Source organism: Gallinula chloropus (genome assembly GCF_964237585.1).
Source record: "Gallinula chloropus genome assembly, chromosome: 1".
Taxonomy (NCBI): domain Eukaryota; kingdom Metazoa; phylum Chordata; class Aves; order Gruiformes; family Rallidae; genus Gallinula; species Gallinula chloropus.
In genome coordinates, this window is record NC_140085.1 from 10,693,076 (window position 1) to 10,709,002 (window position 15,927).

Consider the following 15,927-nt stretch of genomic DNA (forward strand, 5'->3'; position numbering starts at 1 on the left):
CCAGGGAAGGGGCAGCCACAGCTTCTCGGGGCAACATTTTCCAGTACCTCACCACCGTCTTAGTGAAGAATTTCTTCCTCACATCTAATCTAAATCTGCCCTCTTTCCATTTAAAACTGTTACCCCTTGTTCTGTTACTCCATTTTTTTCACAATGAGAACAATCAGCCATTGGAAGAATCTCCCTGGGAAGGGATGGATTCCCCTAAATTGGACACGTTTAATCTTCAGCTGGATGAGGTGTTGGACCATCTTGTCTAGACAGTGCTTTTGTTTAGATGGAGCTTTTGCCAAGAAAGGTTGGACCAAATCATCCCTGAAGTCACTTTCATACTAGTATTCTATGATTCTATTAAATTTTTTGCAAAGTTTGTTATGTGACTTCAAAGATGGCAGTGCTTCTGGGGGGATTCCCTTCTGTTCAGCATGATTGCAGTTTCCAGTCATGGTAATAGTTGCATCTAATTGAATTTTGAACCAAAATCCACAAACTTACTAGTAAAGCAGCTCTTCAACAAGTTCAGTGCAAATTAGGAGAGTGTTTCGCTCAGCATCTCATGGGTCTGTTTTGAGTTCTGTGGTTTTATGCCTGCTTTTATCAATCACTACAGAAGTTACTTGGATTAAATCATCTGTTTTGTGACCATACAATTCTTCCCATCTATTATTATACTTGCCATCAAGCTATTTTTTTTGGCAAGTGGATCTTATTGATATTAATTGAAAGTAAACACTGAGTTTGACAGAGCTTTGAAGCAGTTACCTACAATTTTGGGTTTTTTAGTGAGCGAATCAAAACCACCAGAGGAATTTATACACACTGAAATAGGGCTTTGAAAAGATAGCAGATAAAATTAACAATATTTTTTATTAATAGAGAAAACCCAAAACAAGAAAGAAAAGAAATAAATTTCTCCATACTTTCAAGCATGCTTCCACCTAGTCTAGCAGTCTTCTAGTGGTTTCTGAGTTGGTGCAACTCTGCAGAGTCCTTTTCTGGCTCCCAAGCCCAGTCAATCTTTCCATCACCTCTGAGGTTTTACAGAATGTTCATGCTTTGGAAAGGAGCAATCTCCACTCCTTCTAGAAAGAAAAGCCTAATATAGACTAGCAGGCAGGACAAGGCTAATGTATTACCTTAAACCTCTCATACTTCTGAGAATCTGGGAAGCAAGTGTAACTTATCCTTTTAACTTTAAGCCACATGAAACTTACCTGACCTCATTTCTCTGTTAAATGGGGATTGCCATCTACAAAGCTTAAATTCTCCCCACTCACTCCTAGGCAGCAGAGAGAGCAATCAGACTCTTACCACAGATGTCTCACATAGGTGTGCGTAATAATGAAAGATGAATTAGGGCTTTTACTCCTCATTTGTTTTCGTTTTATCCTGCTTTAATTAATTTGTTGTGTTAAAGGTTCAAGCTCATTTTTTCTTTATTTTTGTATAAATTATCTCAAGAGCAAAATAATTTTTATTGAATGTCCAGTTGATTTAAAAAAAAAAAAAGAGTTGAGATTAAAGCTTGTTCAACAAAGTTTAGATATTTGGTGAAACTGAACCAGTCCCAAACAGTGCAAGAGAGCGCAGGCTGGTGTTTTAAATGTTAATTTGCTCCAGTATGATTCAGCATAGTCAGCAAGGCCTGTTTTCCTCTAGCTAGACAGTAACCTCTCAGAAATCTTAATAAATGAGTAAAACTAGTTGACAGCATGTTGAGTAGAAAGGTTGGAATCGGTATGTTGATGTTGTTGGGGAGATGTTTATTTTTGATAGGTTGCCTATTGCATCTTCTCAAGCAAATGATAGGAATATTTGTAAAAATCGTTATCCTGTCTCTGTACCATGGTGAGATGGATTTGAATGTACTCACAATTATCAACATAAATCTTTCTTTAATCCAGTAGATAAAGCGAAGTCTCCAGGGGTTGATCCCAAGCAGCTGGCTGCAGAGCTCCAGAAGGTTTCTCTACAGCAGTCACCTCTGGTTGCTTCCTCAGGAGTGGAAAAGGGATCTCATGTTCATTCTGGAACCACTTCTGCCACCTCCAGTGCTGTTCCCAGCCCTGGTCAGCCTGGTTCTCCCTCAGTGAGCAAAAAACGTCACAGCAGCAAGGTAAGAAACTTCTCAGTTATGAGGCAATAACATTTTGATGACAAGAAGAAACTGCCTATTTATCTGTTTTAGTGTAGCAAGAAATCAGAGCACATAGTGATGGATTTATTTCTGTGACATGATGAGTGTTACTGTTAGCATACAGAATTTGGACACAAGGAAAAAAGATGATATGATTTATCCAAGGTCACAGAAAATTGAGCCCCCTCTGAAAATAGATTTCTCAAAGTTAATATTATTGGTTTTAAACTTAATAACTGACCTTTTCATTCTTCATTGCTGTTACTTTTTGAGTGCATCCTACATGATAGTGAGGTTCTAGTTGCACAGAAGCAGTTGATTTTACCAAGACCATAATTTACCTCTCTGTACAAAGCTACTGTTTGAAGTGTTGCAAGCTATGAATAATCACAGCAATATTAAGCATTTCTCTGAAAGCCAGGAGGAAAAAAAGAAAAATTAATTTACCATCAAATTTTATTTTGTCACTATCAAATTCCTGTCAGTTTGTTAAGCAAAATGTCTCCTTTTCTTTGCCACATCCTGTCCATTTCTCTGCTGAATTCTTTCTCCCTGCACACTCACCTGCACACCTGGAAAGGGCAGAGTGGGAAGTTAATGACATTTCTTCACAGTTGAATCTAGAAACTAGATCATGAAGTCATCTGTCGCATTCTTGCATTTTTTGTCAAAAAAAGTTCACAGCTGACCTGAAAATCATTCTTGTGAAAACTGAATTTACTTGAACAATTTGCAGGATAGCTAAAGGTGATTACTATCCTGAATGCTCAGCTCCTCACTGGCTCACTGTGGGAAGAAAGTCTTCACAATGCAAACAAGGTTCTTTCTAGATAATTATTTCTTTGTGTGTTTATTCCTTCTTAAGACTGTCAGGTTCCTACTACATTAATTTTATATTTGAATTTTTGCACTGCTGAAGCTTTGACTGTGATTTGAACTACAAGTACATTAGGCGCGTCCACACACATACACACACACAAAAAGCAAATGGTCCCTGCTGATTTCAGACAGCTCTGAAAAATACAAAAATCTCTTTTTTACAGCAATTTAGTAAAAACTGTGAAAGTATTCATTGACAGGTTTGTTTTGGATAGTAAATCTGTCTCATCACATTTCCCATAGACTTTTTATGAACTAATTCAGGTCTGTGATGCAGAAGTTGAATCTATATGTCAAGTTTTAGTGCACCCAACTTCAGGGATCTAGTGGAATTGAAGATCATTAAGTTACAAGTTGGTTTCATTACACCTTAGGCTAGAAAATGTAAACATCTACATATGAAGTATTTCATCATGTGATTTATGTTTACCAGTGAGAATAATGCACTTTTGAAGCACAGTTCATGGGACTGGAGGAAATTGTAATTGAACTACCTGCACTGCATGGAAAAGAGAGGGCAGAACTCAGTGACCCCTTTCATTTTATTAGATAAATCTCACTCCTAAATTCACTGCACAGTGTATGGAGATCCATAAATCCTTGATGTGCAGGGTATTCTGGTGAGGCACCTCTCTCTGTCAACACAAGAGGACTGAATTCCCAGCTTTGGCACTGTAGCAGGTCACCTCAAGATAGATGCATAAATTTCATTTTCTGCTTCACAGAGGATTTAGTAATCTTTTCTGAAATTCAGCTAGAGGCTTATAAAGATGAAACCAAAAATTATTAAAACTAATGCTTTTATGTAGGGGATACAAAAGTCAAAACTAATCAGGTAAATATTAATACATTCTTTGCTTGTTTCTGAAAATCACATTGAGAGGCATTTCGTTCATAACAACAGTAGCTCTTGTTGACTTGTATAGTTTCTGTTCATTGACTGCAGGCCAAGTTTATAATGGTGTTGAGCTCTGTTAGAAAAAGCTACTGATCATCCTTCCTGGAATGGCTCTTTGCCTTGGGCTGACAGCATTTCTAGGCAGCCTGCAGCCTAGCCAAAGTATGACAGACAAAATATCCAAACTGCCCAGATCTTGCGTTCACAACTGTTCTTATTTTTAGCAATTAAAATCTTCTTTTTTCTTTTTATTTCTTTTTTTTTTTAAGTTTTTTTGTGTAGAATACATACTCCGAACTGTTGTAGGAGACTCTGATATTCTGCAGTGCTTATTCTGACAGATTTAATGTTTTGTCCCATTACTGGCTTTAACATAATGGCAATGACAACCTTCCCCAGCAGGTGTGATGGCATTACAAAGCACCAGCTCTTACGCAGGGTGTATGAATTCATGCAGGGAGTATCAGAAGAAATTCAAATGAAATTAGATTAGCCATCACAGGAGAGATGTAACCATTGGGAGTCTTGAGCAGACTATATCCTGTGCAGACCTGTTTCTTGTAAATGCATGATCATTCCATGGTGCAGGTTACATCCAGGATATAAATGCCCTATAAAAACATTTAATTGTCTTTGTATCTTGAAGAATGGGTTGTTTTCCTAAATCCTCAGATCCTGTAGCTCTCAGAGAAGTCAGCAGTGAAATACTTTTCCTTCTTTTCAAATTAATCCTCACTGACGCTCTGATAAAGAAAGATACTTTTAGATGCAAATGCATCTCTGGTTTTCAATCCAGATCCATCTTCAAAGTTGGACCATCTCTGAGCTGCGATCAGGTGACCTTGAGAGATCACTTTCAGCCTAAATTATTCATGTTTCTTTGAAATATTTGGATAGTCATTCATGGTCAGTTTTAAAGCAGCTGAGATCAGAGAGAAAACAAAATATTTAATATGCTGAATCACAGCCTTGTAAATGAATACAGATATAATGCTGTAGAAACTTTAAATTGCATATTTGTTTTTACAGACAAGTAGATGAAAGCAAAGTAACTGCAAAGGAAATTCCATGGCTAAAGGGAACTCTGCTTTACCCACCTTTGGAAGCCCCCACACAACTTCAGCATGTTCAGTTCCTTTTCTTGAACTCCTTCCATAATCATCACTACTGATACATTCTGCATTCCATGATATTTAGGGAAAGCAAACTCGTTAATTTTGCTATTCAAAACCTAGAGCATTTAGAATAACCGGCAGTGGCTCTGTAGCTGCAGCACAGCTAACTCCGTTATTTCATAGGATTGTCAGTATCATCAGTGCTAGTACCCACTGAGGTCAGAACTATTGAAATATATTACAATCCATCTTTAGAGGTAAAGTAAGAGAAATGTAAGCCATGTAAGCCCTACTTTGTAACTTTGCATGATGCTTAGGTATATCTCTGTCTCTGGCAAAAGAAGTAAAATTCTCTCTTTGAATATTCTTTCAAGGACCAAACAGGTTTTAGGAGTAGTTTGCCATCAGTCTAGGAAGTAATTTAAGAATCAGAGCATTTTATAAACTATTAATGACCTATTGTAGCTGTTAGAGCAATTTCACTTCTTTAAAAGCTCTGTAAGGCATAAAGAAAAACTTATTTCACTTCTTTAAAAGCTCTGTAAGGCATAAAGAAAAACTTATCTTTTTTTTCTTAATTATTTTTGAGAGGCACATGCATTTCCAGAAAAATCAACAACTGAAAAAAGTTAGTGTTTATAAAGAAATACATCTAGAAGGCAATGTAAATTATGTGAAACAGACAAAAATAGGGCAACAGAAGGCAGTGAATGTAACTATATAACAGACAGTTTTGGGCTAGTTTTCTCCCTTTTTTCTGTTGTGCTAGGGTTTGTCTGGGATGTTTCGGATTAGCTGTGGCCTGCAGATCTGAATGATCAAGGGAATGTCTCTTCATCACAAGCCTGAAAAGAGGGATGTATCACCTTAACTTCATGCTTTGGTGCACGAGACATAGGGTCTGCGTTGGCCTGATTTAAAACAATTCATATCCAACATCAGCAGAAAATCTCAAAGGGTTTTTTGGAGGCTGGGGAGGTAAAAAAAACAGGCACATGGGTTTTATTCTTCTCAGTAAGAGAAAGAAATCCTAATTACATAGAATAATATGTCAGGCTGCTGGCCACATCTGGAAATATATGAAAAGATGACTTCCAGGTCAGTGTTCAGAGAACACTAAGTTTGTCCTTGTTTTGGACCCTTTGTTTTCTGCTGTATCAACCAAGGAAGCAGATGTGGAGAGAATGCAAAAATATTCAAATCCTGTTACTGAACCAAAGAGAGCTTTCTTGCTTGACTGATGGCTTGCGGAATAGAGGTAGGTCTCAGGTGGCTCAAGGGCACTACCATTTAACAGAACAGCCTATTTTGGAGAACCTAGGATTTGAAGCAAATGGTGATATTGTATTCCAAGTACTGAGAAACAGCGGGGAAGTAAAAGACAGGGGGAAGACACTGAAGATTTTATTGCTTTTGTCAGCAACCTGTAAAAGCTCGGAGATGAAGAACAGAGAGGGACAGGCAAGATAAAGTGTCATAAAAGGAAGGAGAGAAAATTAAAATTTCCTGTCATGGAAAGTGTGTGGAGGAATTTGAAGATGAAGTAGTGTGAATTGTTTATCAGAAAACACAGAATAAAGAAAAAGATGGCTTGCAATCATGAAATACACTTATAGACATCACTCAGTTTTAGTACCATTCTTTCCATTTCCTCTCCCCACTTTAACTCAATTTAAACATGTAGCCTTCTCCTTTCAATACAAATATGTCTGGGTTGTACTTGACATTGTATTTGGTTTCTCTTTGCAACACCATCTTTATTAGACAAGGTTAATGATATATGTCTTTTTCTACCCACACCTCCCTGTGTGACCTATCTGTTCAGACTCAGGTTTTCGTGTTCAAGATTTCTGATTTTATACTGGTGTGAATCTGGATTAAAACTGCTGGGCTGGACTCATAATTGCAGTTGAAGTACTGTAACTATTAGTTTTGAGCATACATATTGGAGACAATAGAATAGTTAGGGTTTTTTTATAAATGTTTGGCAATAGAGCACTATAAACACACCTGCTAAAAGGTTAACTTTCAAAATCTATTATTTCCAATATGCATATGCATATATTTGTGAGTGTGTGCCTGTGTATTTATTTATGTATTTTAATCTGGCAGCCTACAGAAACTACAAAGTCTGCTTCCCACCCAATCACTGGAGAAATTCAGGTAAATACTTATTTTTGATGTGCTGTAAACATGCTGTTGCTATTGGCTGCATTTTCCTGATGAACACATTTGCAGACAGTAACTTTTCCATTAAACTCTTGAACTGTCATTATTGTAAGCTAGTATTAAATTTTCACTTAGGTTTTTCATGTCGTCTTGTGAAATTCAAATAAGCAAAAAACACAGTGAAATTCTTTCTAATTTTTAACCTTTGGACAGTTACCGTGGTTTACTTAAAAATACCCAGACTGTCTATACTTAAGCCAAGACCTCTATGGGTTTCTTGTAGTACAGTGGGTTCATTTCCATATGATGCCAAGACTCTCTATTAGGTAAACTGACTTTACTTAAGTTTTTTTTTTTTTTTAAACAGTGGAACTGGGAGCAGCAGAATAAATGAAGTCTAATTGCTTATAGATTTTTGTCTTTTGTTTCCTTAATCTATCCCTCTCTCCTATACTAGTACTAAAGGTATTTCCATAGCATTATAACATCCTTCCATATCTCTGGCTCCAGGTAGTTAGAATTTGTGTCATTCCTACTCAATAAGCTGTCTAATGATCAGAATAATATAAAGGTTCAAATTTCATCTACTTTTCCCAGAGTGGATTTTTTTTTCTCATTTATTTATTTATTTAACTGGTACTGACATACTTTAAAAGTAAAATATGTTTCAAGATCCAGCATAATCATCTAGTATCACATTCTAGTCAGGAGAGAGAGACAGAAGCTTGTAAAATCTGTTTATTTCCATCCGAAGTAAAGGTCTAAAACTCTCTAAGAATTGTGGATACGTATCGAATGCTTTAAGAACTAAAAAAAGCAACTAATTATAATCTGTTTTTTCATTTTCTAGCTTCAAATCAACTATGACAAACACCTTGGCAACCTTATCATCCACATCCTCCAGGCAAGAAACCTTGCTCCCAGAGACAACAATGGCTATTCTGACCCCTTTGTTAAAGTTTATCTTCTTCCAGGGAGAGGGTAAGTGTGGGAGGATTTTTAACCTCAACTTTATTTTAATTTGTGTTTACTACTTGTCATTAATAAACAGAACTGAGAGCTATTGATATAAAGAATCCAGGTACAACACCCGGAAAAATTCTGGATTTTTAATAAAGAGCCATATCCTGTTCCCAGGAGAATGTACATACTTTGCTAGTGACCTCAGGGATTTCATGATTACCCCTGTACATTTTATTTTTTTTTAATGTTTCCAATGAAAAATCCTAATACATGCAAAAAAAAATGTATTGAAAGAACAACAAACTCTACTGAACTTTCCTAAATATATGCAATGCTTCCTGTAATATAAAAAGCTACATGTTGAGATTAAAATGGAATTGTTGCTTCAGTTCAAGACATTCTGAATTCTGTACAGATTTGCAAATGGGCAGAATTACAGTATCTGAGAGAAGTTTAAGGTTGCAGTATAATATCAAAGGTGAGAAATACTTAAGAGAAAACATTTATTCCATGTGATTTTTTCAATGTCCTTTTTCTTAAAAGCTAAGTTGCAAGTTTAGAGATTCTGGTAGTTTTGTATCTAATGACTATACAAATCATTAACCACTTTTTCACAGACCATTGCTTTTATAGGGTCTGTAGTTACAAATAACTCATTAGTGTTTCATTTAAAAGTTATCTTTCTGTATCAGCAATATTAAAACTCCTTATTGCCCTAAAGATGCAGAATGTCATAGGCATGCATAAGTATACATGGTTATAATAATCCTGCTGACTTTGGTGACAATATCTAAAGCGTAGCTGATGGATCAGACCTGAAACTCCAAAGACAAATTCCTGCAAACTTCTCTGCTTGTGCAATCACACTTAGCCTAAAAGACTCTTAGGCTAGGAGCATGCGACTAAGAATTGTATTTGTGTTCTATTCAGAGTAATAGGAAAGTGGATGCTCAAGTTACAGCTCAGCATTTGGCATATGGGCAAGCACAGCTAAAAGCACATGAATGGTACAACTAAAGGCATGCATATTCTTTTGTAGCTTGCTAATTCAGGCTATAAAGCATTCAATATTGTTCAGTGGCAGTGGGCCCAAAACTATTCCTGAATATAATGGGAACAAGTACTAAATTTTGCGTGGTCGTTTAATGCACCTAAGAGTCTTGTAAAATACTTTTGAAATCAATTTTACAGGGAATTTTGCAGGTACATTTACAGACATAGAAATGAGACATTGAACTAGGGAGATGTTCACCCTGCAGAGGTCTAAGCCAGTTCCAAGCACAGGTTTAAACTTGCTTCCAAGTTATAAAGAATTTGGATTTCACTTTTGTTTGGTTTCATTAATTTAAAATGTGGCAATGTTACAGTTTTGCATACAACTTTGGACTTTGGGAACAATAAAAGTGATGATCTTCTCAAAAGTGCCAAACTTATATCTGAAAGCAGAAACTTGAATTGCTATTAAATATCTTTTATCTGTAGTTCAGTCCAGGCTAGACTTCCTATTCTTCCTAATGCCTCTATTTCTTTTGATTCTGACAATAGAAACTACCCATTATTCACGTTTTCTTTCATCTCTGTTCTCACTTTCTCTCACACTGCTTCCTCTGTGTTCCTAACCCTATAAATGCTGGGTATGCAGACAAGTCATGGTTGTCCAAAATGCAAGGTAGAGTGTACATTCTTTCATTTTTGTATGCATGCATGGTATGATAAGCCTGTGCATTGAGCTATAGAATTCTCTTGTGTTTTGATGGCACGCGATTGCAGCATGGTTTTGCTGTTCATTCTCTAATGAACCCCATTTCCAGATCAGAAGGAACTGGAAACCAGTAATAAATGTTCCTCAATGCAGTAATATTCTACGGCCAAACTCTGATTACAAAAAAAATTTCTTTCAAAGTCTGGAGGAGTTTAGTTCAAAGCTATCTAAAACATCCACTGAAAATTGCACAATAATTAACTGCAACCTTGTATCAAGATTTGGAATGGTGTTAGTGCCAAGAGAAATAGGCGCCGCTTGGAAATGAAATTTTTCTCCCTACACCTTACACAGTGCACAGACATTAAAGTCAGGCATAATTCTAGACAATAAGGCTTATGTGCTCCAGAATAGAGAGGAACATTGCACAGTAAAATTGAGGTTTTAGAGTGAAATTGCTGATGCTGAAGACCCAATCTTGACATATATGTGTCAGTGAAACACATGCATCTTTCACAAAACATGAACTCAGATGTGTTCAAATCTGGTTCCATGTGTGTGCTACATCATTAGTGACTAACTGATTAAATGGGTCCCTGAAGTGCATCCTCTGAGTTAATCTCATATGAAAGGAATCTAGTTCATTAGCTCTGAGACCACATGCCACAGTGTGAATCAAAACACAGTTCAACAGAAGTCAGAAGTGAGAATCAGAACAGCACACTCCCAAAAATTGCTGTGGAAGAACAATAAGAGAGTTTGTTAGGGCAGAGACAGGTCATTTCGTGTCATTTGGCCTTTGTGCTGGGGAACAATCCTGGACATATTTATTACTACATATAGCATTTAAATCCTTTAATCTGTAGGAGGTTTGATCAGAAGAAAATAACAACTTGCATTGTGGCAAAAGAGGTTCTTTACTGTACATCTTGTTGGGTTTTCAAAGTATTAAAAGCTTCTCATGTTCACCTATGTAGTCCTTTTGAAATGTCCATTAAAATTTAAATTAAATTAAAATTGGAATGGAAGCCAATCTCACATCAAAGCTCACAGAGCTAGGCAAATCCATATTCTGTTAAAGGTTAGTGTACTTTTTTCTCCATACTCAGGAAATGCAAAGTATAATAGAAATTGCTACCGATTCTTTTTAAAAACATATTATGCAGCCAAACGTTTTACTCCTGGCTATTGATAAAAACAATCATGAGCTTGATGCACTTTTATGTTTGCAGTACAATTAGAGGTATAGGCAGAGAACAAGATCAATAAGAAATTAGTGTTTCTATCATTAACAAGATATCATTTACCCCATGGCATTCATTAAATGTTCTTAGTGAGATAGGACTCCTGTAATTAGAGACTGTAACCTATAAATATAATGGATTTGTGGTGCTTTAAAGTGCTAATAGGAGGATGGTCCTGGGAAAGAAATCAATGCAATATTACTTCCATTTATAATCAGATCCCAACACCTACAATGAGAGAACAAAGCAGATGTGATATGCTGACTGATGCTTTATGTTTAAACAGTTGTAGGCAAAGCTAGCCTGCTGAAGAGTCAGAAGATGTTTTAAAAGACCGTTTCAAGAAAGCATACTAATGAAAAAAACCCAAAGGCTGTCATTGTCCTCTTGTAACCCTGAGTTGTGGCAGAAATGAGGGATGCAGTTCCGTCCGTGTTCTGGTTGTTTGGTTTGTGGGGGCTTTTTTCACTGGAACTGAAAGAAACAAAAGATTGCTAATGTAATGTTTCTTTCCTTTGTTCAAATTCAGCGCTGAGTACAAGCGGAGAACTAAGTACATACAGAAAAGCTTGAATCCTGAGTGGAATCAGACAGTCATTTATAAAAATATCTCCATGGAGCAGGTGCGTGACCGGTAGTACTGTTCAGTGCAATCTACTGCTTTATTATTTGTATGGTCTGCAGCGCTTACTGTGAAGGGAGCAGTGTGACTGGCGATTCTGTGAACCCCTGTAAAATTTTGCCAAATTTAGGGGAAATGTGCTTACCACTGATAGAGCTTACTATATCAATACTCAGTTCTTGTCCCTTCTACTCATAAAAATAAGAATTTGTGGGGATTACACTCATAATCATGTCATAAGTACAGATGTGGCAATTTAAGAAATGAAAATGGGATACAGGGAAGGAATAAATTAAGACATAAGTTTCTGAAGTAGATGCAGAAATCACTGTCACTCTTTCTTCCAAAAGCCATTGAAGCTTACAAAAAACACAAATCCTCCCATTTTCTTATTCAAAAATAATTATGAAACATGGAGGTACATTCTTAGGTTTTACAGCAATGTACAGCAATGGATGTGAAATATGAATCACCTGAAAAATTTAGAAGCTATTTAATATCCTTGTTATAGAAAGATTTAACTCACATCTGGAAAAGAGATCTGTGGAAGTCTTATCTGTTTCTTGGTGGCTTCCTATCTCTAACTGACCTACAGTATGAAGCAGTTGAGTCCTCATTTTTTCTGTATTCCCCTTGAAGGCACAGTTTACCATTTGAAAAAGTCATAATAAGCAAAATTATGATCAGTCTATTTGTTTAAATTATTAAGAATATTTTATAGAATAATGGATCTGTACACAGTCCTGCATTTATTTTTACCTTTTTTAGTGTTTTCTTCTTGATACTTTTGATTTCATTTTTCAAGGCCACTTAATCTTTCAATACTTCTTGAAAAAGCCCAGAGTAACCAGACTCTGTGGTGAATAGATTTCCCAGTGTGTTTAATACACTCCTCCACCATGACACCAAGGCCTCAATCTTATCTTCCTAACTCAAAATTTCATTATTCATTCTTCTTGTTCATTGAGAAGAACATAGATTTAGATACTCATCATTGCATGGAGCAAAACCCTTCCCACAGAAGGGCTTAAATAGTTGCTTATGCAATCTAAACATCTGAACTTAACAGACAGTAGCTCAGATTTACTTCAGAGGTACCTGGTTGTATGCAGTGATTATGGTTTGCTGGGTTTTGCATGCTGTTTTGTGTAGGCTTGCATAAATGCTAGCTCACTGACAGTGCAAGAATCAGGAAAAAACCCAACTGGAATGTTTGTAAACCCTAGGGCTTCTGGGTTTTGTGAAAATGTTTGGTAAGTCTTAGCAATATTTCCAAACTGAGCTTTGCATTTTAAAAAGGCTTTTTAGTTTACCTAAATTGCTTTCAGCTTCCGCTCCTACTTTTCACAGAGGGGTAATTCTTGCTTTCTATTTGCAAATCTCCTCCATTCCCCTTCCTCTGAGACTGTTATGCAATGCTTCTAAGTGTGTAAGAATTGTCTGACTGTCAAGTATGCTGGATATTCTGTTCTCGTCATGCACCTGTGTGTACAGGGTGTAGGGTTTCTGTGTGATTCTTCTCCTATGAAATTCAGTTCCCTGACTTAGAGAATATATAGTAAAGCACGTTTCACAATCAGCAAATAATTATACGATGATAATAAGTACCCTCTGTAGTTTGAAGAACTATTACCATGAAGCAGGATATTATTTGCACTCATAGTGCTCACAAATGGATAATTCAAATTAGGAATATGAAAAGAAGTACAAGACAATTATCATGATAGACTGAGAATGACTGTTCTGATCACCAAACAAGCAAAACTGCATCAAGTTATGCAGAGTTAGTTGCCACACCTGAACACAAATTAATGAATCTTTATAAATACTATTTTTTCAAAGAAGCATTTCCTCTCCCTCCGTCAAAGCATGGGTGGCTTGCTGACACAAACCCAGTATTATTAAATATTTCCTAATATAGTCCTTTTAACGTCACTGTCTAGACTTTCTCTGGTTGTACAATTTTTCATTTTCCTTTTCTTTTTCATAACCTAGCTGAAATTAAAGTGAAAATAATTATGGGAAATAAATCACTCTTTGAAATGAAACGCACTTTTTCAAGGTCAGAATGATTAGTTTTATCATGTAGCAAATTCTACTCTGACAGTTTTAGAAAAAATAAATTAGACTGAATATTTAGTAATTTCAGGGTTTTTTTAAGTAATAAAGTGGAGAGAATCACAGTTTGAGAGGAATACCTACTACAAACAATACAAATATTGTGTCATAATTGGTAACTCAAGTCAAATACCTACTCAGAGAATAAAAGAAAGTGTTAGGATGATTTAAAGAAAGTGGTAAAATATCTAAGTTCTGTCGCTTGTCAGGCTGTTGTTATAATGTTGTTATAATGTATGACCACAACATAAGGTGTGGCTTTGTTTGCCTCAATTTCTTACCTGTCAGAAAACAGATAAAAGTATTTCCTTGAATGATGGATATAGTTCATTACAGCAAATAACTTTTGCTATAGCTCATATCCTTAAGTTAAAGGTAATGTATTTAAAAAGAGTAATATTTTCAAAATCCTTGAGTGATGTAGGAGCCTATGTCTTATTTCCCAAAGTAAGAAAAGCTTTCTTATAAATAAGCAAGGTGTTGGTATCTAAATCATACTTAATATTTTGGACAAGATGTTTCTAAGTCACATAGCAAAAGTTTTTTTGTCCTCCCACATACTGAAGTACAGCAATATAGTAAAGAGTACAATAAAATGTTAAATATGAGCATAAACTCAAATAATTGTAATGCATGATATGTTACAACACTTTCATTTCTACCCATCATATATCCTGAGTGAGACTGCAATCTTTTATACTACTTCTGCAGTGATTATAGGTATTTACTTTCACCATAGGAGAAAAACAAATTGCATTAAAATTACTTTTTTTCCTCCAGTCATGAGTTATATGAGATTTTCGAGACATATGTATTAAGCATTTCAAGTACTGCTGGTTTAGTTACACAGACCCACATTACCCGCAACAACACTCAGCAATCTCCAGACATTTAAAAAAGAAACAGACACTTCTGTATGAGTGATGTTGGTTGTGCCTTCCATAAGATAAAATATTAGGCACATTGGGTCTTTCTGCATATTCCTTCTTTTTCTTTAAATCATGGCTGTCCAGAGTGTCTGAAAGCTAACTGATGTTATAGTTTTGGGTGGGGTTTTATTTAGTTTTGGTTTGGGTTTTGGTTGCTTGTTTTGGTTTGTTTTTTTTTTTTTTTTTCTTTTAGTTTTCCAAAAGGCAAAACCTGACATTAATTGCAGCTTAGAAACACTTTTTTAATTGGAAACTCAGATAAGGCTCACAACATGTGTGAACTGCTTTCCTCCTTTTAGGAGCACTTTCTCATTTTCCTCTTGATACAGTCATTTAAATTCCTCATGGAGATCTGAACTTCTGGCTTCATGACCTAAAACTGGATGATGTTAGGCAGAACCCTGTGTTGCTGTGATGGTATAATGGCTGCTTTTAAAATCAGTAGCCATTGGCTGTTCTTTGCCTTCAACAGTGGTACATAAATATATCTTCAGAAAAGCAAATTCTCCTCCTCTTTGAAACTCATTTCATGCAATCTGCCTAATAAAGCTCTTTTGATGGATTTTCATTGTTATACCATTTTACAAAAGCTTTATTAAACTAAGAGGCTTAAAATGGGTATCTCAAAGAAATACAGAGTACTGCAAGTTTTCAGCACAGTTTTATTATCATACTAATGCAAAGAAGCTAGCAAAGTAGTGTTGCAGTTACTTGAAAATCTTCTCTATTTTCCCCTTTCCACCAAGAATCCTTCAGTCTTCATGGTTTTTTTTTTCCTTTCCTGGATCTATATTCTTGTCTGTCCTTGCACAAGCATCACTTCAAACAAGAGGACAACATGCCTACCCAAAAGAGCAACAATTAAAACAATAAATTTCTGAAAAGCATTTTTTTTTAAGGTAAACCTACTTATACTTCATATAATATCTAGCGGATGTCCAAAAGAGAATCTTTTCATTCAATTTTTTTCATAAGTTTTGCAGGATATTTAAAAGAAAAAAGAATGTTTAAGAATGATGCCTAACTGTGTAGGAATAACCCAGCGAAAAATTAAAGAATTGGTCCCAAGTATTTATTTTTATTTTAATCTTACCTTTCAAGTCATGTTGTTGCATGCTTAAAGAGTGCATTGTTGATGCTAAAAATAATAC

The 15,927-nt window shown here is 35.8% G+C and overlaps 1 protein-coding gene across 1 annotated transcript in view; it reads left to right on the forward strand.

Annotated features, from left to right (window-relative positions):
• The window catches only part of PCLO (piccolo presynaptic cytomatrix protein), a gene marked incomplete at both ends in the record, with an annotated part of 357,904 nt that overhangs the window by 276,104 nt on the left and 65,873 nt on the right, over nucleotides 1-15,927 (forward strand). Inside the window, 5 exons of the mRNA XM_084279271.1 lie at nucleotides 1,905-2,116; nucleotides 7,142-7,192; nucleotides 8,049-8,179; nucleotides 9,804-9,830; nucleotides 11,637-11,730. Of these exons, the coding sequence (XP_084135397.1) occupies nucleotides 1,905-2,116; nucleotides 7,142-7,192; nucleotides 8,049-8,179; nucleotides 9,804-9,830; nucleotides 11,637-11,730 (515 nt within the window). The remainder of the gene's footprint in view (nucleotides 1-1,904; nucleotides 2,117-7,141; nucleotides 7,193-8,048; nucleotides 8,180-9,803; nucleotides 9,831-11,636; nucleotides 11,731-15,927) is intronic.